General features: G+C 42.8%; 1 protein-coding gene across 7 annotated transcripts in view; it reads right to left on the reverse strand.

The window, feature by feature from the left end:
- The window catches only part of UBE2Q2 (ubiquitin conjugating enzyme E2 Q2), a 115,561-nt gene that overhangs the window by 13,021 nt on the left and 77,246 nt on the right, over nucleotides 1–25,294 (reverse strand). For 4 of the 7 annotated variants that reach the window (XR_005029253.2, XM_036907594.2, XM_036907593.2 and 1 more), the window contains 2 exons: nucleotides 1,438–1,486; nucleotides 892–987 (listed from right to left, as the gene is read on the reverse strand). Coding sequence is in view for 6 of the 7 variants with exons in the window: in XM_036907594.2 (XP_036763489.2) it covers nucleotides 892–987; nucleotides 1,438–1,486 (145 nt within the window). In the remaining variant the exon portion in view is untranslated. Of the gene's footprint in view, nucleotides 1–205; nucleotides 625–891; nucleotides 988–1,437; nucleotides 1,487–22,622; nucleotides 23,552–25,294 lie in introns of those variants that run through there. The other 3 variants (XM_057489017.1, XM_036907595.2, XM_057489018.1) reach the window with 3 other exon arrangements.

Consider the following 25,294-nt stretch of genomic DNA (forward strand, 5'->3'; position numbering starts at 1 on the left):
AGCACACTTAAAACACCTGAAATATATATACTGTTAATAAATGCTAGTTAAGTGTACTTAGCAATTCACTAGTATTCAATAATTAACTTCTACATTTTATAAAAAATGGTATTTTATTGCAGTGTAAAGAAATAGTCATTCAAAGAGCTAAAAGTAAAAATGATTTATTTATAGTATTATCCCAAATAAATAATTTTTTTAAAAGGACATTTCAATTATTACTGCCTCTGAGTTAAGATTCTAGTGGACTCATGACTGACATGCAATATGCTTATATATACATATTTAGATTTAATACTATTTGAATAGGCACTTAACACAAAATTCACACAGACCTATATGAATACTGAAATTTAAAAAAATGTTAGATCAGGATGATTTCCACCACACTAACTTCAGAGTACATCCTTGCTCGATTTAAATATTGACAGACAATTACAATTAGACATGGAATGATATTTCTTATTGGTCAGTGAATAAAGTGCTTATTAAGAGCAGAGGCTACACCAGTCTGGTTCCAATCCTCACTCTGCCACTTGTGACGTCAGATGAATTACGTGACCTCTGCATGCTTGAGTTTCCTCAGCTAGAAAATGAGGGGAGTAGTATTCCTGTGATGGATTACTAAAAGGATTGAAAGGGTTAGTAAAGTAAAATGTTTAGAATAGAGCCTAGCATTTAATTGCTCACTGTTAATTATCATAACATGATCTCAATTTTGAGAAACTTCAAAGTACATATAATTTTTTGCTTATTAGTATATATCATCAATAAAGTTATAGAAATGCTTACAGTAAATATAACAAAGACTAAAAAAAAAAAAACCAGGAAGAAGCCTCATAAGGTAACATATATATCTTATTGTTTATGTGACATTCTTAATAAAAGTACCTTATTTGCTCCAAACTGCACTCTGGCTTTGCCTTTGACTAAGGTGGCATTGATTTGCATGATGACAGATTCTATTGAATAGGCACTACTCCAGCCCTACAGGAAGAAGAAGATACTTCTCTAAAACACAATGGTACTTCTGATTCCCACTTTGGAAAGCTTAACAAAATGATATATAACAACACAACAATAGCAAATCACTGTTAAGAAGTTTGTAGTCAAGAGGAAAAAAAGTAAAGTTGGACCATTTCTAAACTTTCACCAAAACAAAACAAAAAAAACATAATCTAAGCATCAAATGTGAGCAAATTTATAACCTTAAATAAACATCACTCTTAAGGCCTATCACAGATTAATCACAGGTACACTGTCATTTTCCTGGTTTACTTTTAAATTGCTTTTTCTTTATTAAATGTAGGTGCTATTTAAAAATTTAAAAACAAATGTTTTAATTGATAACATCAGTGTTTTTCCACTCAGAATCTAATTTACAAAATCAAAATAACTCTTGAGGTTGAAAAACGAGTAACCGAAGAAAACAGTCACCTGTTTCGTGAGAAGTTCCATACATAATGCTCCACCACCCAACACGTACCTCAAAAAGAAAAGAGAAATTATATAAAATTCTCTAAGTCTCAGCATTCCTTCTTACTCAATTTTTAAAGTGGGAAGTAAAGATTAGAAGATAACATATAAAAATGAAAACAGTTGTTAGGGTTTAGTATTATGGGTAATTAAAAATTCCAATGTCATCGGTCTAATTTTTTAAAAAATATGGTTCTTGGTAACAGAGTACTTTAAAAGATTTTACAGTAACAGAAACTAAGAACACAGCCCTGAATATTCTAGAGAATGGGGCTGTTCTATTCATCTGAGATTTCTCTACCATACAGCCAGAGCTTTTCCTCTGACAATTTTACCCTATCTATAAAGATGAACATCTGTTACTGAGCCCCTTTCTGGAATTCTTCAACTCTGTCTACTCCTGAGGACTGTTCTCTGAACCAAAGACAACTCAGATTTCTGAGATCTCCCTTAGGAATTCTTCAACCTTTAAACCCTTTCTCAAACAAAATACTTTTATTCCTCCCTTAATGTTACTTTAAACTTCAAAATACATTAAATATCATGCCTAAAAATAAAATCAAAGGAATGATCATTACAGAAGAAACACTATAGTTATCTTAAAAATACATAAGCTAAGACCCAGGTCTGATTAGGTCTATGTGACCATACCACAAACTTTTTTTTATTCTTTAGGACTTGGCCCATTTCCTTCCCTTGCCTGAGATTCCTTCTTCTTCATACCTTCTCTAAATGCTGTATTCCCATTTAAACTTGCCCAGGCCATTCTAGCCTGCGAATTTTGCTTTCTAGCTAATCAAATACATCCTTGTGTTGCTTATATAAAATTACAGAAAAGTAAGGAATCTAAAAACTTCCACTGAAGGCCATTATCATTAACAACAGTAGTGTTAGCAAAATTATTCACTAATGGAAATTATTCAAAAACTCTTCCATCCTGGAGAATTCAACCAACTGTCTCTCTTGATTACCTCAAACTCTGGGAATTTTCAAAGCTGAAGTTTAGTGGGAGGGAAAGAAAAAAATTCCAAAAACAACTCATATGGAAAAGCATGGGATCTTAAACTTCTTAGTTTCTGTGTTCCTGGACCACAGAAAATCTATATCCAAGTCTTTGAATCCCCCCACTGAGCTCAGAGTATCTTGTATATAGTGAACTTTAAATAAGCACTTGGTGATGTAACAAAATTAGAAGATCAGGTTTTCATTTGTATTTTGGTTTCTCCAAAACTGCTCAAAGCCTTGTTATCTGTTAATGAATTAACACCATCTCTGATGCTTATACTTCAGAAATGCTAAAGGGGGATAGGAACTTATTTTAGGAGAAGGAGGTATGTAGACAAGATTGAGTTACTGATTATCCAATTACCCCCTTTCTTTTTAGCATCCTACTCTTCAATTTGGGGGTGGACAGTCTTGTCAGATGGGAAGTAAGAAATTTTAGTACTTAAAGGCCAAAAGAAAGTACATTTTCTACGAATACATAATAACTACACAAATGTTCGCTTGCATGACTAAACAAAAGACAGAAGTAGTTCTAGTACTTACACAAAAAGATAAGTAAACTTTACCTTAACTTACATTATCAGTAGCATTTATACCCAAGGTCATCTAAGAACAATATGCCATCTGTGAGCATAGTAATATTTTCGATTTAACTACAGTTGTCTAAGTTGTACCAAAAACACTATCCTAAGCTCAGCCTCTTCAAGGAATTAAATTTATAATTTTTGTTTTTCTCTGAGGTTCTTGCAAAAATGTCTGCTACCTAACTAGGATAGTCACTTAATTGCAATGATGAAGGGGCAGCAAATACTACAGTGTTAATATGATTCTTAAATTCAAAAGCAGAAAGATGAAAAGTATAAAATTTTTATACGCTAATCAAATTCTTGACAAGGATCATAGAAAAAGGAAAGCTTATCAGCCCATGTAAAACACTCATGATCCTCTCCTTTTGAGGTAAGGAAATGGGCCATAGATGCTATGGACAGACCCATAAGAGAGGGATAAAAGATAATGCTGGCACTTAAAACCAGACTCTTCAGACTAATGTCCCCTCAGGACCTGAACAGACACTTCTCCAAAGAAGATATACAAATGGCCAAAAGGCATAAGAAAAGATGTTCCACATCACTAATTGGAAGGTTGAAGGCACTAGGGGGAGGGGTGAGCACGTCACACTGATGACATGCCGAAGTCCTGGGCTGCTGCCCCCTCCCAACCTGAAAAATGTGCCTTAGGCTAGCCAATCCTCGTGCCGCTGTAAATCTAAGCTCTGCCTCCCCCTACCTTCTTTAAAAACTCGCTGCCTGCCCTGCTGAGCGAGACTTCCCTAGCCTGTGTCTGTATAGGCTGGTGAACTTCGCCCGGGATCACATTAAGATAAACTGCCTGGCCCTTTGTTGCCTCTCTTCGCCTGCTTATTTCGGCTGGAATTCATCTTACACTAATCATCAGGGAAATGCAAATTAAAACTACAATGAGGATTCAAGATGGTGGCATGAGAGGTAAGACAGAGAATTCCTCCCCAAACCACATATAGTTTCAAAATATAGTTAATACAACTAGCCCTAAAACAGCAACAGGAAGAAGGCTACACCAGACTGCATACAGACCTCATGAACAGAGCAGACCTCACAAAACACAGTAAAGTACCAAAGCCTTGATCCTGTTGGACCAAAGCCCTTCCCCCACCTCAGGTCACAGGCAGGAGGAAGAGAAACGGAGCAGGGAGGGAGGGGGTGGAAGCCTAAGACTGCTGAAGACCGAGCCCTGGAGGTATGCTTTGGAACAGAAACACAAGTTGTGTGGTGCTCTGGAGGTTGGTGGGGTTGGAGAGCTGGGATAGGCAGAGTGCTTGAGAGACTGAGATTCTGGCCATTTGTGCAGAAAGGGAACCACATCCAGTCACTCTGGGAAAAAGGAAAGGTGGGCAGTCTGAGAGGCTTCCTAGCAGCAAGAGGGCTGCTGAAGGGGTGGGGTTTACACAGAGCTTGCTACACAGGAGAAGGGATAGGTGGACAAGGTTGGGTGTGCTCTGCCCAGCAGGTGAGGAACTTTGAGAAGCTTCAGGCACTCCATTGCCCTGGTTGTCTACTCAGCTCCGAGGTGCCCCACTGTGACATGCAGCCTGCTGAGCCTTCTCCTGACCTGCCAGCACTTGCTCGCAAACCAGCAGTCACTGCGCTGAATTCAGGACAGCCACAGGGAGGCCCTGCCTAGAACACTTAAAGACACAAAGCACAGAGGTTTACACCTGTGTGCTCAGCCCACTGGCTCTGATACTGGAGACAGGCACTGCAGCCAGGAATTAGGAAACAGCTCTTTACTCCCCACAGGCACCAACACTGCTGCCCTACGATCCCTAACCTCACTCTAGGGGCTGAGAAGCTCCAGAGACTAGAGCTTCTGGGCACTAGAGGGCACCACATAGAATTATGAAACATCAAAGGAACCTGGTTCACATAAAAATCTCACAAACCCCAGAAAAAGGGCCAAGTGAACTGAACTCACCAATCTTCCTGAAAGAGAGTCTGAAATAAAAATGATAAACATGCTCATGGAGGTACAGAAAAATATTCAAGAACTCAGGGACAAATTTAGGATGGAGATTCAATCATTAACAAATTTCGTATCTGAAATGAAACATGCAATGGAGGGATTTAAAAGCAGAAATAGAGGTAGTAGAAGAGACGGTAAATGGAACAGAAATTAGAGAAGAGGAATATAAAGAAGCTGAGGCACAGAGAGAAAACAAATCTCTAAGAATGAAAGAATATTTAGAGAACTGTTACCAATCCAAAGGGAACAATATCCACATTATAGGGGTACAAGAAGAAGAGAGAGAGGGAAAGGGATAGACAGAAAGTGTCTTTGATGTGGTAATTGCTGAAAACTTTCCCAACTTTGGGAAGGAGGTAAGTCTCTCAAACCATGGAGGTGCACAGATCTCCCAACACAAGGGACCCAAGGAAGACAACATCAAGACACATAATAATTAAAATGGCAAAGATCAAGGATAAAGACAGACTTTTAAAAGCAGCTAGAGAAAGAAACAACATCACGTACAAAGAAAAACCCATCAGGCTATCACCAGATTTCTCAACAGAAACCATATAGGCCAGAGGGAGTGGCAAGATATATTTAATGAAATGAAGCAGAAGGGCCTTGAACCAAGAATACTCTACCTGGCACGGTTCTCATTTAAATTTGAGGGAGGGAGTAAACAATTTTCAGATAAGCAAAAGCTGAGAGAATTTACCTCCCACAAACCACCTCTACAGTGCATTTTGGAGAGACTGCTATAGATGGAAGTATTCCTATGGCTAAATAGATGACACCAGGGGAAATAAAACCACAGCAAAGTAGAACAATTAATTACTAAGCAGATGCAAAATCAAAATCAGCTACCACCAAAGTCAATAAAGGGATAGGCAAAGAGTACAGAATATGATACCTAACATGGAGGAGAAAGAAAAAAGAGGGAAAAAAAAGACCTTTAGCTTGTCTTTGTAATAGCATATGAAGTGAGTTAAATTAGATTGCTAGATACTAAGGGAATTCCCTTGAACATTTGGTAACCACGAATCAAAAGCATGCAATGGCAATAAGTACATACCTATTGATAATCACCCTAAATGTAAATGGTCTGAATGCACCAATCAAAAGACACAGAGTCAATGAATGGATAAAAAAACAAGACCCATCTATATGCTGCCTACAAGAGACTCACTTCAAACCCAAAGACATACACAGACTGAAAGTAAAGGAATGGAGAAAGATATTTCATGCAACTAATACGGAGAAAAAAGCAGGAGTTTCAGTACTAGTATAAGAAAAATTTGACTTCAAAACAAAGAAAGTAACAAGAGACAAAGAAGGACATTACATAATGATAAAGGGGTCAGTACAACAAGAGGATATAACTATTATAAATATCTATGCACCCAACACAGGATCACCAACACATGTGAAACAAATACTAACAGAATTAAAGGAAGAAATAGAATGCAATGCATTCATTTTAGGAGACTTCAACACACCACTCACTCCAAAGGACAGATCAACCAGACAGAAAATAAGTAAAAAGATAGAGGCACTGAACAACATATTAGAACAGATGGACCTAATGGACATCTACAGAATACTTCATCCAAAAGTAACAGGAAGCACATTCTTCTCAAGTGCACATGGAATATTTTCAAGAAAATATGATATACTAGGCCACAAAAAGAGCCTCAGTAAATTGAAAAAGATTGAACTTGTACCAACCAGCTTCTCAGACCACAAAGGTATGAAACTAGATATAAATTACAAAAAGAAAATGAAAAAGCCCACAAAGACATGGAGGCTTAATAACCAATGGATCAATGATCTAACAGAAACAGAGATCAAGCAATACGTGGAGACAAATGACAATAATAACTCAACACCGCAAAATCTGTGAGACGCAGTGAAGACCGTGCTAAGAGGAAAGGATATTGCAATACAGGCCTACCTCAGGAAAGAAGAACAATCCCATGTGAACAGTCTAAACTCACAATTAACAAAACTAGAAAAGGAAGAACAAATGAAGTCCAAAGTCAGTACAAGGAGGGACATAATAAAGATTAGAGCAAAAATAAATAAAATTGAGAAGAATAAAACAATAGACAGAAACCATGAAAGCAAGAGCTGGTTCTTTGAGAAAATGAACAAAATAGATAAACCCCTAGCCAGACTTATCAAGAAAAAAAGAGAGTCTACACACAAAAACAGAATCAGAAATGAGAAAGGAAAAATCACTACAGTAACCACAGAAATACAAAGAATTATGAGAGAATACTATGAAAAATTATATGCTAACAAACTGAATAACCTAGGAGAAATGGACAACTTTCTAGAAAAATAAAGCCTTCCAAGGCTGACCTAAGAAGAAACAAAAAATCTGAATAGACCAAATACCAGCAAGGAAATTGAACTGGTAATCAAAAAACTACCCAAGAACAAAACCTGTGTACCAGATGGTTTCACTGCTGAATTTTATCAGACATATAGAGAAGACATAATACCCATCCTCCTTAAGGTTTTCCAAAAAGTAGAAGAAGAGGGAATACTCCCAAACTCATTCTACGAGGCCAAGATCACTCTAATACCAACCAGGCAAAGACACCACAAAAAAAGAAAATTACAAATATCCCTGATAAACACAGATACTCAAAAAATATTGGCAACTGAATTCAAAAATACATCAAAAAGATCAAACATGATCAAGTGGGATTCATCCCAACAACGCATGGATGGTACAACATTCAAAAATCCATCAACATCATCCACCACATCAACAAAAAGAAGGAAAAAAAACACATGATCATCCCAATAGATGCTGAAAAAGCATCTGACAAAATTCAATATCCATTCATGATAAAAACTCTCAACAAAATGGATATAGAGGGCAAATACCTCAACATAATAAAGGCCATATATGACAAACCCACAGCCAACATCATACTTAAGAGCAAGAAGCTGAAAGGTTTTCCTCTGAGATCGGGAACAAGACAGGGGTGCCCACTCTCCCCACTTTTATTCAACATTGTTCTGGAGGTCCTAGTCATAACAATCAGACAACACAAAGAAATAAAAGGCATCCAGATTAGTAAAGAAGAATTCAAACTGTCCCTGTTTGCAGATGACATGATATTGTACAGAAAAAACCCTAAAGAATCCACTCTAAAACAATAGATCTAGTATCTGAATTCAGCAATGTTGCAGGATACAAAGTTAATACACAGAAATCTGTTGCATTCCTAGACACTAACGATGAACTGGCAGAAAGAGAAATCAGGAAAACAATTCCATTCACAATTGCATCAAAAAGAATAAAACATCTAGGAATAAACCTAACCAAGGAAGTGACCTATACTCTGAAAACTACAAGACACTCATGAAATTAAAGAAGATACCAATAAATGGAAACACATTCCATGCTCATGGATAGGAAGAATTGATATTGTCAAAATGGCCATCCTGCCTAAAGCAATTGACAGAATTCTATGCAATCCCTATCAAAATACTAATAGCATTCTTCAATGAACTAGAGCAAATAGTTCTAAAATTCATAGGGAACCACAAGTCCCCAAATAGCCAAAGCAATCCTGAGAAGGAAGAATAAGGCAGGGGGAATTATGCTCCCTGACTTCACACTCTACTACAAAGCCACAGTAATCATGACAATTTGGTACTGGCACAAGAACAGACCCACAAACCAATGGAACAGACTAGAGAGCCCAGATATAAACCCAAACATATATGGTCAATTAATATACAATAAAGGAGCCATGGGTATACAATGGGGAAATAACAGCCTGTAGGGGATGGCCTTTGTCTTCCCCCATGTCTGAATGCAGAATAGGGAAGCACCAGCTTGAAAACAACCAGTGCAGGCCTTGGAAGTTATCTGTCCACAAAAGCATATCTTGTCCTCAAAAACGAGCCAAGATGCCTCACACTGAAAACAGGAAGACCTTGGGGATGTGTGAAGACACCGCCCCTAACTACTGGGCAGATTCTAAGAAAACCGACAGAATGTTCTGGCCTATTCCCCCTGAGTAGAGAAAGATACATATAGCATTTGGCTGAGGTCCAAGAAAGGCAGTATAAAAATAAAGGAGCTGTGCCACATTGGGGCTGCTGCAGCCATTGTTTGTCTGTCTTTGTTGTCTGTGCTTTTTGTAAATTCCCAGTACACCTCAGCAGGTCGCAACATTTGGTGCCCAACATGGGACATGACTGGTGGCTGGGAACCAGAAGAGGGAACAACTTCGGGTAAGCTGAAACTGTGATAGTTGAGCTTCTGGCAATCATGGGGAATTCCCCATCTTTAGAAAGAGAATATCCACAGCTTATACAGGGACTTTTGCATTCCATTGGTGTAACTGCCAAAGACAAGCTGATGGGAGTAATGTATTAAAAGATTTCAAAAAGACTCTTGAGCTGGTATGTCTTGAGTCCCCTGGCTGGCCCTTTCAGATTTTCGATGACTCATCTCCTCCATTATCTGCAGGACAGAGGCAGGGAGGGGGTCGACACTATAATGGGCCAAACTGAAACTAAAGCAGCTAAACCGGAGAATTATTTAAAATTACTCTGTGCCCTCCTAAAAACATCAGGAGTGAAAACTTCTAAGAAGGATTTTACCCAATTGCATAAATACATTAAAAAATACTGTTATTGGCCAACAGACACATGAAAAGATGCTCCACATCGCTAGTCATCAGAGAAATGCAAATTAAAACCACAATGAGATATCACCTCACACCACCATCCAAAAGACAGACAACAACAAATGTTGGCGAGGTTGCAGAGAAAAGGGAACCCTCCTACACTGCTGGTGGGAATGTAAATTAGTTCAACCATTGTGGAAAGCAGTATGGAGGTTCCTCAAAAAGCTCAAAATAGAAATACCATTTGACCCAACAATTCCACTTCTAGGAATTTACCCTAAGAATGAAGCAGCCCAGTTTGAAAAAGACAAGATGCATCCCTATGTTTATCACAGCTCTATTTACAATAGCAAAAAATGGAAGCAACCCAAGTGTCCATCAGTAGATGAATGGATAAAGAAGATGTGGTATGTAGACACAATGGAATATTATTCAGTCATAAGAAGAAAACAAATCCTACCATTTGCAACAACATGGATGGAGCTAGAGGTATTATGCTCAGTGAAATTGTAAGAATATAGTAATTTATCCTCCATTTGCCCCATGGTCCCAAGCATATAAGCCAGTGAGAATTATGCCGGGCTTGCCTGGGCTTACCCTGCCTTATCTCTAAACATCCCGACCCTCCCCCAAAGCAACAGGCCGAGTGGATCCACCACAATAAAAGGCACCATGCTGCTGCTCTCTCTCTGTCTCTGTCTCTCTGTCCCCCTGCTCTCTCTCTCTCTCTCTTTCCCCACACCCCTCTGGGTCAGCCACTTTCTCTTTCAGATAACAAAATCTCTTGTGTGGGCCCGTGTCTCCTGAGTCGTTCTGGGTAAGGAGGGTCGCAGCAAGATACCTTTTCAGAAATAAGCCAGGTGGAGAAAGACAAGTACCAAATGATTTCACTCACATGTGGAGTATAAGAATAAAGAAAAACTGAAGGAACAAAACAGCAGCAGAATCACAGAACCCAAGAATGGACTAACAGTTACCAAAGGGAAAGGGACTGGGGAGGATGGGTGGGAAGGAGGGATAAGGGTGGGAAAAAAGAAAGGAGGCATTACGATTAGCATGTATAATGTGGGGGGAGGTATGGGGGGCTGTGCAACACAGAGAAGACAAGTAGTGATTCTACAGCATCTTACTACACTGATGGACAGTGACTGTAATGGGGATTGTGGTGGGGGGGACTTGGTGAAGGGGGGAGCCTAGTAAACATAATGCTCTTCATGCAATTGCAGATTAATGATAACAACAACAACAAAAATACTGTTATTGGTTGCCACCACAGGGAACCCTCAAACAAACTGGGCTACTGTTATGAAAGATTTTAAGAAAGCTCATAGATAGGGCGATGCTATTCCTGTACCTGTCTGGTCTTTACATAGTTTGATCACTCTTGCTTTGCAACCTATACAAACTCCCCATTTTTAGGGGCTCACCCGGGATAACCTCAGAGGTGAGTATCAGCATCTAAGTCTACCTTTTCCATCACTGTCCTTATAGAAGGAAGCCATCTATGGCACACAACATCAGATGCTCATCAACCACTTAAATGGGATGAGCCCAGCTGCTGATCTCAAAGTCGCAAGCGACAGGTTCCCCTGCATCTCCCTCAGTGGATCCCCTATTTCTCTCCCATGGGAGCCAGGAAAGTCAGCTGAGTGGAGGCCAGGATTCCCCTTCAGAGGCATCTCCCTGGATGCGAGGGACTGAGGAAGGCCGTGGGCAACTGTGAGAGTCTAGGCTGAGGCTACACTTCAGCGGCTTCTCAAAGGCCTGCATGCCTGGAATCGGACCCCGACAGCCCAACTGGGTATCCGTGAAGAGCGCCTCTCTGTCTCTCTCTGTCTCTGACTTCCAACCTTCTTCTTCAGCTCACCCTGGCCTCTGAGTGAGGCAGGGGGCGTCCCTCTCTTCTAACTTCATTAGTTTCACGGAACCTGATGCTCACCACCGCAAGGTAGGAGATCTAATGCTTCGCTCTTATTCCTGACTTAATGCTGCACTCTTTATCTCATAAAATATGTCTGGGCATCCATTAGCCACTTAAAAGACGATTAGCATCAGCTACCAGTCTTAAGTCTCGGGTGAAAGGTTTCCTAGGGTCTGCCGCTCCTTGATCCCCTGCCAATGGATGGATGGGAATGTTGGGAAGTGGCTGAGCCTATTTCCTACTTTCCTATCCTAATCTGCAGACTCCAAATGCAGAATGACTAGTAGACAGTGTTCTTTGGATGTCGGCTCTGGCTGATCAATCCAATAGCGCTGAGTGAACCTCCGAATAGGCTGTTGCCAATGCGAAAGATGCAGATTATCCCCGACCTCTTACCTCACAGATCAGATTTCCTGCAGTGAGTGACTAGCAGGATAATTCCCAGGTAGTGGGATAATCTGGTGTTTAAGAGCATAAACCACACCATATATGTCCATGGCAGCCCTGAATTTTGTTTCTGGCCTTGGGAAAAATTCCCCTGCTCCCCATTCAAAGCAGCCCTTTTAGACCTGCACCACTTTCTCCTGTGTAATGTAAATGGAGTCTATAAAATAATTAAGCTGAACCCTCAGACCAACATGTAAATGGCTCTATTTTACTGACTCCTTCTTTAGAGTCAGCGTCCTGGGGATAGGCATTTCCTTGTCTGCAGCCCCAGGGAAGTGAAACAAGCTTGTGACTCAGATCAAGACTCTAGCAGTGAAAAGCCACACAGTCCCTGCACTTATCAGACAGGCAGGGGCCTCTCAAGGAATGACTAAAGCTTGGGCAGAAGAAACTAGGAAAACTAACTGGGAGCAATCGAATCCCTAAACTCTAAAAAAGAAGTGTCTTGTGTTTGTAAGGCTGGAGGATCAGGGCAAGGGGTAAGCCTGATGGACAAGCTCAGGCCTCACCAAAGGAGGTAAAGAGACCAACAGGTTCCAGTCTGACAACATTCCAGAGCCTGATCGGATAACCCTCCCAACTAGAGCCCTTCCCTGAAGCTAAGGGATTAGTGGTAACTTTCCAGTACCTGGCTAAGGGCCAATGAGAGATCCCCACGTACCCTAGATGAGCCAATCCTCGTGCCACTGTACACCTTTGCTCTCCCTCCCCATGCCTTCTTTAAAAACTTGCTGCCTGCCCTGCTGGGTGTGACTTCCCTGGCCTGTGTTTCAGACCATGGAACATCACCCGGTAGTTGCGTTCAAATAAACTGCCTGTCCCTTTGTTGCCTCTCTTTGCCTGCTTACTTCGGTTGGAATTTATTGGAATTTATCTTACATTTGGTGCCGAAATCCCGGGAAGGAGCATGAGCGCAGGGCCCTGACTGGCCACTGGTGGCTCCGCCCCCTCCTTCCCCGACCCAGAACCTCAGCCTGCTCTCTGCTGCATGGACTATCTTCCGGTGAGCCCCTCAGTTTCCCCCGGTCTGTTTCCCTTCCTAACTCCATTTCACCTGGTCCATTAGAAATCATACGTATGTCCAGGGGGACATCCGGCGCCTGGGCATTCAGCCCACCCTCTGCAGGCATTTGGCCTGCCCCTGGCACTGCGGTGTGGGAGACGTCCCTCACCCAGGCTCCCAGGACGACTCCCCTGACTTGGTGCACTTGGGACACTGGGTGCTCCTCTCAGCAGGATTAGTTGGGGGGTGATGCAGACATGGGGAACCAGCCCTCAAAAGAGGAGGCTCAGACCCCACTGCGGTGTCTCATTTCTAATTTGGCTACTATCTGTCCCGGGAAGTTCGCAAATGGAAGCTGTTCTTCCTTTGCTCTCAGACCTGGCCTCAGTATCCCTTGGACAACCAATCTCACTGGCCCCCTGAGGGAACTTTCCATTTTGGCCTCCTCACAGACTTAACTAATTAACTATTGCCATCGGAGAGGAAAGTGGAGTGAAATCCCATATGTGCAGGCTTTTTGGACTCTGCACACCCACCCAGATCTGTGTGTTAAGTGTACTCCTTCCCAAGTTTTGTTAGCCCAGGCCTCCACCAAAGACCGCCAATCTCTACCTCTTCTATTACTGGGAAGCTCTTCTCTGACGGACTTGGTGGAGGATCTCGGCTACCCCCCTTCCTGCTTCTCCAGGCCCACTGCGGGTGGCAGCTCCCTTCTTCAATGTCAATGTATCTCTCCTCCATCTTGTTCTCCTTCTCTTCCGGTTTCTTCACCATCTCGTTCTCCTTCTCTTCCAGTTTCTCCAACATCTCGTTCTCCTTCTCTTCCGGTTTCTTCACCATCTCATTCTCCTTCTCTTCCGGTTTCTCCGCCATCTTGTTCTCCTTCTCTTCTGGTTTCTCCACCATTTTGTTAACCTTCTCTTCCGGTTTCTCCACCATCTCGTTCTCCTTCTCTTCTGGTTTCTTCAACATCTCATTATCCTTCTCTTCCAGTTTCTCCACCACCTTGTTTTCCTTCTCTTCCGGTTTCTCCGCCATCTTGTTCGCCTTCTCTTCCGGTTTCTCCACCATCTTGTTCCCCTTTCCTTCCAGTCGCACCACCATCTTGCTCCACAGGTGCCGACTCCACTTTGGATAAAACAGGTAAAACTCCCCCATACCCCAGTTCCCTGCCTTCAAGCTCTGCATCGATTCCCAAGTTGTATCCCCCACTGCCAAGGTCGCCCCCTCCGCCCCCTCCCTTGAACCCACCGCCATCTTACTTGCTACAGCTGGTGCCCAAATGGTGTAGCCCTCCTGTAACCTGCTCTAAGTCACAGTGGTCTCAAGCTCACATGATGGCTCCTCTGAGGGAGGTAGCAGGGGCTGAAGGAGTAGTGCAGGTTCATGTTCCTTTTTCTCTGGCAGACTTATCCCAAGTAGAACAGTGATTGGGGTCCTCTTCCTCCAACCCCATAATGTTCGCTAAGCAGTTTAAATATCTCACTGGAGCTTATAAGCTCACCTGGCATGATGTACATGTAGTCCTCCAATCCACTCTAACCCCGGAAGAATATGACCGTGTCATGGCAGCAGCACAGCACTGTGCCAATGAAGCCCATGCCACAGATGAATGGAAACCTATGGGCAGGCAAGCTGTTCCTCTACAGGAACCCATGTGGGATTATAATACTCCAGAGGGTGAGGCATGCCGGGATTGCATGGTTCGCTACTTATTGGCAAGTATGAACTCAACCGCCCAAAAGGCTATCAATTATGATAAGCTTAGAGAGATTACCCAGAAGCCTGATGAAAACCCATCAGAATTCCTCAAATGCCTAAAAGAAACTCTAGGAACTTTTACTAAAATTGACCCAGCCTCAGCGTTAGGTTCCTCTCTCCTAGCCATGCATTTTATAACTCAGTCAGCTCCTGACATCAGGCGCAAGCTTAAAAAGGCTGAGGATGGTCCCCAGACCTCTCTAGGAGACCTGGTAGATATGGCATTTAAACTTTTTCATGCCCGAGAGGACGAGAGCAAGAGGAGGTCAGCTGCCTGAATGGCAGAACAGACTCACGCCATAACAGCTGCTCTGGGGCCGGCTCGTGGAGATCGTCGAAGTGTCCCTGAAGATCAACTCAAACCTCCGGGCCCTTTGTTTTGGTGCAGCGAAGAAGGGCACTGGGCACGGAAGTGCCCCAACCAACCACACAGACCAACCAGACCATGCCCCAGCTGCGGTGAGGTCATTGGAAAGTAGACTGTCCACTCGGGGGTGGTCCTCCTCTGGTGGCAGAACCCCACGGGGGGCGGACGCCCTTGAAGGAATACCCTTCAGACCTGCTAGGCATCCTCGAAGACTGAAGACGCCTGGACTCGGACACCTCAATCACCCTCTCCGAGCCCAGGGCCAAGCTGTGGGTAGCGGATAAACCCATCTCCTTCTTGGTGGATATGGGGGCTACCTACTCTGTTCTCCCCTCCTTTAAAGGGCCTTTGAACCCTGCCAAAGTCTCCATAGTTGGGGTCACGGGAACCCTCTCGAAGCCTTTAGAGATGGGCCTGGTGGCCTGCACCTTCCAGGGTATCCCATTTACCCATTCCTTTCTAGTCATGCCTTCCTGTCCTACCCTTCTGTTAGGACGGGATTTGCTCTATAAGTTAGGGGCCTCTATTTCCCTCCTACCTTTTAAATGCTTACAGGATGCCAGCAATTCCCTCATTGCTTTGGTCAGCGAAGGAGAGTTAGACGACAGTAACCTGAGTCTCCCGACTTCCTGGACTGCTGTCAATCTGGTCGTGTGGGACATCTCCACCCCTGTGGTGGCAACCCACCACACCCCAGTTTTAATACGCCTTAAAGACCCATCCTGTTTCCCTTCTCAGCTTCAATTTCCTATTTCGCAGGCTCATCGAAGGGGACTACAGCCTATTGTTTATCATCTACTCTCGCAGGGGCCTTTAGTACCAACTAACTCTCCATGCAATACTCCCATCTTGCCAGTAAAAAAGCCTTCTGGAGCGTATCGCCTCGTTCAAGACCTCCAAATAATTAACGAGGCTGTTATTCCCTTACACCCACTAGTGCCTAACCCATATACTCTTCTGTCTCAGGTCCCTTCCGGTACCTCTCATTTTACTGTACTGGACCTTAAAGATGCCATTTTCACTATACCTCTCCACTTAGACTCACAGCCGCTATTTGCCATTATGTGGGAAGACCCTGATACCTGTCGATCTAGACAATTGACCTGGACAGTTCTACCTCAAGGTTTTAGAGATAGCCCCCATCTTTTTGGACAGGCCCTGACAGAGGACCTCTCATGACATTCAATGGGCGAGAGTACTCTCCTCTAATACGTGGATGATCTTTTACTTTGCAGCCCCTCAAAGGAGGCCTTGGTTCTAGACACCACATCCCTTCTTAATTTCCTGGCAGACATGGGATACAGGGTATCCCCTGCCAAATCACAGCTGTCTCTACCCCAGGTTACATACCTTGGGCTAACTCTAACTCCCACCACTAAAGCCCTGATGGCAGACTGAGTGGCTGCGATTAAAGCTCTGTTGCCACCTACTTCAGGAGCTGAGATACTATCCTTTCTAGGATTAGTAGGGTTTTTCAGACACTGGGTGCCTAACTTTGCCCTTCTGGCCAGATCACTTTACGCAGCTGCCACGGAGACTCCTACTGGGCCACTGACTTCATCCACTGAGGTGGCTTCTGCTTTCAATCAGTTTCAGGATGCGTTGCTTTCATCCCTCCCATTGATGCTCCCTGACTTAACTAAGCCCTTTACCCTATATACAGAAGAGAGGGCAGGAGTGGCCTCCGGAGTGCTGGTACAGCCAGTGGGGCCGGGGTACCGTCCCGTTGCCTTTCTCTCCAAACAGATACCACTGCCAGGGGGTGGCAGCCTTGCCTCCCAGCCCTGGCAGCTGCGGGAAGTCTGGCCCGAGAAGCCCTGAAATTAACCCTCCAACAGCCCATTACTGTGTATTCCCCACACCAGTTACAGGATTTTCTGAGTCATAAATCCCTGGCCTCCTTGAGTCCTTCAAGGGTACAACAATTCCATCTTCTGTTCATTGAACATCCGCAGGTAAACCTAAAAGTCTCTCCACCCCTTAACCTAGCTTCCTTGCTTCCCATCAGAGATCAGGCAGATTAGCCCACTCATTCCTGTGTAGAGATTGTAGAGGCTCTTAAGAAATCTAGAGAGGGCCTACAGGACATGTCCCTTGAAGACCCTGACTTGACTTTTTTTGTGGACGGAAGCTTGGTGAAGGAGAGTGATGGAGGGCAAAGGGCGGCCTATGCAGTGGTGACTCTGTCACAGGTGACAGAAGCAAACCTACTCCCATCTGGGACCACCTCCCAGAAAGCTGAATTAGTAGCTCTTACCAGGGTGTTACAGCTGGCAGCCGGGAAGAGGGCCACAATTTATACTGATTCTAAATATGCCTTCCTAATTACACATACTCATGCTGCAATTTGGAAGGAAAGGGGCTTCCTTACCACTAAGGGAACCCCAATCATGAATGGTAGGGCTATCAGCCGCCTGCTACAGGCCCTACAAGACTCCAAAGAAGTGGCCATCGTGCATTGTAAGGGACATCAGACTAGAAATGATCCAGTAACCAGAGGTAATGCGTTGGCAGACAACACAGCCCAAAAATTAACATCCAGGTCGGGGCAACCCTCTGTGCTGTTTCTTTCCCCCTCTCTATTGCCCCAATACCCCGATGACAAAAGGTGAACGCTTCTACATCAAGGGGGGGCATTGGGAGATCAGGGATTGATATATCTCGGGGGACGAATTGCCCTTCCCCAAGCCCAAGGCAGAGATGTCATATCCAAAATTCATCAGTTTCTACACATTGGGCCGGAAGCCATACACCAGTTTCTCTCCCCCATATTTGCCCCTTATGGTCTCCGCAAGGCCATAGATCAGGTGCACCAAACCTGCACTACTTGTCATTGCGTCTCGTCTCAAGGTGCTCTGAAGATCTGGATGGCCCTCCACCAGATGAGAGGAACCATCCCCGGACAGGACTGGCAGGTCGATTGCACCCACATGCCTAAGCATAAAAAGCTCAGATATTTACTAGTTCTGGTTGATACCTTTTCAGAGTGGATTGAAGCCTTCCCCACCAGCCAAGAGACAGCTTCGGTAGTGTCACAGATATTGGTGGTACATATCATCCCCCGCTTTGGCCTGCCTGCCTCGCTACAGTCGGACAATGGGCCTGCTTTCATCTCTCAGGTCACTCAGCTAACAGCCGAGGCTCTCAATATCACCTGGAACCTCCATATACCCTACCACCCCCAATCGTTGGGTAAGGTCAAAAGGGCTAACGGTCTCTTAAAAGACCAACTAAGTTGTCTCTAGAGGTAAAGCTCTCGTGGCCTGATCTTCTCCCCATGGCTCTCGCTCGGCTGCGTGCTGCCCCCCGGGGACCAGCTGGACTAAGCGCATTTGAGCTGATCTATGGCAGGCCCTTCTTACTAAACACAGGCCTGCCCGCTACCTCGCCTCCTTTGGCCTCCTACCTTCCTTACTTTACACTGTTGAGACATCTTCTTAGGGAACACGCAGACCAGCTCCTACCCCAACCTACGTCATCCAACAACCCAGGAGACATAGCGATCCTTCAGCCAGGAGACGAGGTACTCCTAAGAGAACTCCAGCCAAAATCTCTCCAACCCTGCTGGACAGGGCCTTATACAGTAATCCTCACTACGCCCTCAGCAGTCAAATTACATGGGCACTCCTCCTGGTATCACCTTTCTAGGCTCAAACGGGTACCCAGACATGATGAGTGGGTGTCTTGTGAGGTGGGTCCTCTTAAGCTGTGGGTTAGTCGTGTCAAGTACAACCAGCCAGATGAATAGCCCGGGGGTCTCCAGGCAGAGTTATTCTGCATGGAAGTTTAAGCTCCAACTAACTCTTTATGGAATCAACAAAGAAGTAGGCACCCAAAGTTGCCCACGTGTAGGTTGTCAGGCACCAATTCAAATACCGGTACACACAGACATCTTAAACACCTTCTCAAACCCTACACTGTGCTTTCTGTACGACCAAATCTCTCATACATGTATTTTCCAGTCTGACATGTATGGGGGATATCATCTTGAATTAGACACATGTAGAGTTCATGCAGTAGAAAAAACAGCAAGAGGAGTCTCTGACAACATGTTCTTCAGAATACAAGATAGGCTATACATTAGCGACCCATGAGATCCATGCTGGGAAAAAGGAGTACAGGGCAAGCTATACGATAGTTACCAAGCCTCCCCACAGGGCACAGTATACATCAGAGGGAATGGACCACTGTAAATCCCACTCTCACGGAAGTTCTAAACACCCAGGCACAGATATCAACTAATATTCTAAAAACAGAACAGGAACTAAAACAGAAGAGTCAGTCGGACCCCTACCCCCCCTCACTACGACCAGCAGGAGCACCACTTTCCTGGGCCGGAGTTATTAGAGAAACAGTGCAATTTCTTAATGCTTCACATATCCTCAGCACTGTGTCTGACTGTTTCCTCTGCGCCTCCCTCCAACGCCCCCCGGTGGCGGCAGTTCCCATTAGTTTTTTTCTAGGCTCAACCAGTAAACTCTGAAAAAGACTGCGGCCTCCCCTTTAAGTGAGGTACCAATGTGGAAAACAAGCCTTGAGCCCAAAGCTTGACATAGGTCTGGGGCCACCAGAAAACGGAGCGAAGAACCATCATCCCCACTGACCTGCTACCTGACCCAGCATTCCACCATCTCAGAATTGTCAATGGGAAGCCAATGTTGATGACGGGTAACTGTAGACACTCCAATCTCCCTTCAAGAGGGCGGGTTCTTCTGGTGCAATAATACGCTTACCCAATGCATCAACAGCATCATGGTAAGACCCTGCTTTTCAGTGATGCTGGTGTCCCAACTAACATTGTACAGCAAACCTGATGTAAGACAGGCACGAGACGAATGGTCTATATATCAAAACACTAGACAGAAGAGGGCGGTTTTTCTACCGGTGCTAGTGGGAGTGAGCCTAGTTACTGCAGTGGCCGCGGCTGCCACAGGGGCAGGAGCATTAGGACATAGCTTAGTCAGCTCTCGGCGTCTAGCAAGTCAATTGGCAGCATTAGACGATAGAGTGAACCTAACCTTGGGAGAAACCTCGACCTCCCTTATTTCCCTCCAGCGACAACTTACTTCCTTTGCCCAGGTCACCCTTCAAAATCGGCAATCCTTAGATCTGCTCACCGCAGAAAAGGGCAGAACCTGTATTTTCCTGCAGGAAGAATGCTGCTACTATGAGTCTGGGGTCGTAGAACAAAGCATTAAAAAACTACAAGAACTACAAAAAGACCTCCACAAAACATGAGTACGTGAAGGCGGCCCTTATGGGTGGCTTCAGTCTCCCATAATGGCATGGCCAATGCCTCTGCTAGACCCCTTAATAACAGTTTGTGGTTTACTCTTAATTGCCCCATGTGTTTTCAAGTTCCTTCAACACATGGCAGAAATTTCACACATAAAAGTTAATCAACTGTTGCTGCACAAATACTTGCCCCTCCTGACTGAGCCTCCTCCAGCCATCAACCAGCCTTTAACCCCTCCCCATGACACCCCTTGTCAGCCAGAAATAGTCACATCAAGTCATCACCCATTATGACCAAAAGGCTGGAATGTAAGGCTGGAGGCTTCAGGGGAAGGGGTGAACCTGATGGACAAGCTCAGACCTCACCAAACGAGGCGAAGAGACCAACAGGTTCCAGTCTGACAACATTCCAGAGCCTGATCGGATAACCCTCCCAACTAGAGCCCTTCCCCCAAGCTAAAAGATTAGTAGTAACTTTCCATTACCTGGCTAAAGGCCAATGAGAGACCCCCACGTACCCTAGATGAGCCAATCCTCGTGCCACTGTACACCTTTGCTCTCCTTCCCCCTGCCTTCTTTAAAAACTTGCTGCCTGCCTTGCTGGGTGTGACTTCCTCAGCCTGTTTCAGACCATGGAACATCACCCAGGGATTGCGTTCAAATAAACTGCCTGTCCCTTTGTTGCCTCTCTTTGCCTGCTTACTTCGGTTGGAATTTATTGGAATTTATCTTACAGTGTTCTGCCCACAAACCTGGCCTCAATACAAACACTCTGATTAGAGAAGCTTGGCCCCTGAAAGAAGCATAAAATATAATGTTATGCAGCTAAATATATTTTGCCACAGGGAAAGAAAATGGTCAAAAGTCCTGTGAACTACTACAATATGGAACTAGTTTTCTAAATTCTTTTAGTGAAAATCTATTCTACTTACTGGGTTCATCATTATCTTTGAAAATTGGGAAGTCTTAAACTAGACTCCCTGAGACAGAAGAAATTTATCTTTTACAATACAGCCTGGATTTAAGTGAGTGGTGCTAGAATTGTACTTGCATTTCGTTTCCAGCCCCCTGGACACACACAGTCCCTATCAGTTCAGAGCCTTCATCGGCCCTTTTAGTCTGGGGCCATCTAAACCTTAACCCAGTTATGTAAACTGCTCGCCCTTAGAGTGTATTCTTGAGAACTGAAGTACTGTTAATCAAATAAGTTAAAAAGAAAGAAGGCAATTGAATATTAGTAACTCAAATCTTTGTATCAGTTTGTCTGTGTATATGTTCTTTTATGAAAAGTGTTGCTAACTGTGGTCATTATGTCTCAATCTGTATGTTTTTGTGTCTAAGTGTGTAAATAAAAAATATTTTCTACCTCTGGATGGTATTAATAAAAACTGATTTAAAAACAAGTGCTTGTGAACTTTGGGCATTCCAAAACTTCCAGAAAATCTAATAAAAAATATTAAGCATTAATGCTAATTTAAGTTTAACTGAAACAGACATGTCCTTATAGCTATCAGCTGCCAAAGTTTACTTGAAGTCATTTAAGTTGATATTACCTGTTAAATATTTCAAGAAGATGCTTAAAGAAAAGCTTGACTTTGTCTAATGTTTGGTAAAAGTTTTATAAGTAATCTGGCATGGTTGGTAAAAATAAGTAAACAAGTGTAGCAAACGAACATCTTAATAATAATACTGTATTAATGTATAACAGTGTGTATATCTGCAAACAGCCTGAGAATTTTGTGGTAACCAAAATTCTTAGTTTTGCAAAGTTATATAGACATATTTTGTGCTTAATGAGAAATTGTGCTACTGTAAGACACATTTTCAAAAATGATAAAATACATTCATAAATGTATCAATATGAAGAATGCTGGTGTTAACAGTTTACAATGGCCTATTTTTCAATGTTCACTGAAGGTTAAAGTACCAAATGGTTTTAAGTTCGAATTAAAACTACTTAATATAATAAGGAAAACATTTCTGTATGCCAAAGAATGTACGATTTAATAAGAGAAGGTATAAGGAATAGAAATGCATTGTATTGAAAGTAAAAGAAGATAACTATTCTAAAGTACAGCTTTTGTTTAAAGACAGTAAACACTGAATGTAAAAGGAAAGTTGTTAAAAGTTTATAAAAAATTGACATAGTCATGCTATGTGAAATTAAAGTAAATAAATCTTCATATCAAATACACAGCAAGACTAGAATTTTTGTTAAAAGAACAAAAGTTTATTAGTCTACCTTTAATGTTGAAAGATTGTAAAAAGTTTTCTAATTGTTTATTAAAACAGTTTCTTATGCTTAAAGCCTCAATGAATTGCCTGTGTATTTAAGAAAATGAGATCTTAATATTAAAAAGACTGTAAGCTAGGTGTTGTTAACCACTATGTAACCTTCTGTATTTGCTTTTAAACCTTCTTATTATCATTCTGGTTAAATAGTAAGTGTTATTAAATAACTATAATTCTATTTAGGCAAGTGCCTTAAAAACTTTTGACAGCTTCCCAAGTCCAAATTTTAAAAAGTACTTTTACCTCTAGTTAACTCTGATATTTTCCAGAGGGCCCCTGGAATATGTCAGAGGAATTTCTTCTCCCCATCACGGAAAATATTTGGCTAATTTGGCTTATTTACCTGATATATATTTACCTGGACAGCACTGTCAAAATAAATAATGCTAAACTTTATTACTGAATGTTTTATGTTACAGAAATATCACTCTTCCCCCTAAGACACTTACTCCCGATGCCAAATTAAATTTACCTGTTAGTACTACTATAATTACTGACTGTGTATGTATTAATTGTACTCATGTACTCTCTTACTGTAATTCTACAATCAATGTAAAATGGTCTTCTGGATATAGACTTCCAAACGGTTGAGTATTTTTGTGTAATAACAAAACATATCAAGCCCTTTCTTCACACTATCAAGGTGTTTGTGGTGTGGGACGCATTCTTCCTGCCCAAATAGATCATCCTGGATATAAGTGAAAGAGACTTCTCCGAGCTCTGCCATATGATTGTGATGACAACTAGAGACTTTTAGATCCTGCCGCTGTTGCAGTTGCAGCTGCATTCATCCTGTTGGTTCATGGACTTGTCGCTGGAATGCAGAAAGAGATATCCAAGCTGGCCTGTGCATATAGCAAAATAACAAATTTGACTGCTTCTATATTATCTGAACTCAACCAAGAACTGGAAGAAGTGCGAGATGCAGTACTTCAAAATCGTGCAACTGTAGATTATCTGCTGTTAAAAGAACATGTAAGAGATGAACAGTTTCCAAGAATGAGTTATTTCAATTTGTCTGATTTTTCTCAAACTATTCAAAATCAATTAGATGATATCCATCATACTGTCAATAAGTTTTCACAAATACCTGGGTTATCCAACTGGTTTCTTAATTTCATTGGCTATGGCTAGTAATTATAAGTCTGCCTTTCTTATGTATCTGTATTCTTGTTCTGTTAAGTTGTGTAGGCAATTTAACTAGTAGTTCGTTAAAATCTATATGCTCAAGTTATGTCTATCTTTCGACATGTTCGATCTCAGCCATGTAATATTTAAAGAAAGGAGGAGATGTAGGGGATGGCCTTTGTCTTCCCCCATTTCTGAACACAGAATAGGGAAGCACTAGCTTCCCTGGTGTGAGGTGATATCTCATTGTGGTTTTAATTTGCATTATTCGGTTGATTAGCGATGACTGGGGATTAGCGAGAACAACTGGTGCAGTCCTTGGAAGTTATCTGCCCATAAAAGCATATCTTGTCCTCAAACACAAGCCAAGACGCCTCACACCGAAAACAGGGAGACCTTGGGGACGTGTGAAAACACTGCCCCTGCTTACTGGGCAGATTCTAAGAAAATCAACAGAATGTTCTGGCCTGTTCCTCCTGAGAAGGGAAAGATACGCATAGTATTTGGCTGAGGTCTGAGAAAGGCAGTATAAAAATAAAGGAGCTGTGCCACATCAGGGCTGCTGCAGCCATTGTCTGTCTGTCTTTGTTGTCTGTGTTTTTTGTAAATTCCCAGTACACCTCAGCAGGTCACAACACAGCCTCTTCAACAGCCGGTGTTGGCAAAACTGGACACCTACATGTAAGAGAATGAAACTGGGTCACTATCTAACCCCATACACAAAAGTAGACTCGAAATGGATCAAAGACCTGAATGTAAGTCATGAAACCATAAAACTCTTAGAAAAAAACATAGGCAAAAATCTCTTGGACATGAACATGAGTGACTTCTTCATGAACATATCTCCCTGGGGCAAGGGAAACAAAAGCAAAAATGAACAAGTGGGACTATATCAAGCTGAAAAGCTTCTGTAAAGCAAAGGACACCATCAGTAGAACAAAAAGACATCCTACAGTATGGGATGCTCATGCACCTCAACAAACAAAAAAGCAAATAAGCCAATAAAAAAGTGGGCAGAGGAGCTGAACAGTTACTTCTCCGAAGAAATTCAGATGACCAACAGGCACATGAAAAATGCTCCATATCGCTAATCAACAGAGAAATGCAAGTTAAAACCACAATGAGATATCACCTCACACCAGTTAGGATGGACAACATCCAAAAGAAAAACAACAAATGTTGGCGAGGATGTGAAGAAAGGGGAACCCTCCAACACTGCTGGTGGGAATGTAAAGTAGTTCAATCATTGTGGAAAGCAGTATGGAGGTTCCTTAAAAAACTCAAAATAGAAATACCATTTGACCCAGGAATTCCACTCCTAGGAATTTACCCTAAGAATGCAGCAGCCCAGTTTGAAAAAGACATATACACCCCTATGTTTACCACAACACTATTTACAATAGCCAAGAAATGGAAACAACCTAAGTGTCCATCAGTAGATGAATGGATAAAAAAGACAT

This window comes from Manis pentadactyla, chromosome 11, assembly GCF_030020395.1.
Source record: "Manis pentadactyla isolate mManPen7 chromosome 11, mManPen7.hap1, whole genome shotgun sequence".
NCBI classification, from domain to species: domain Eukaryota; kingdom Metazoa; phylum Chordata; class Mammalia; order Pholidota; family Manidae; genus Manis; species Manis pentadactyla.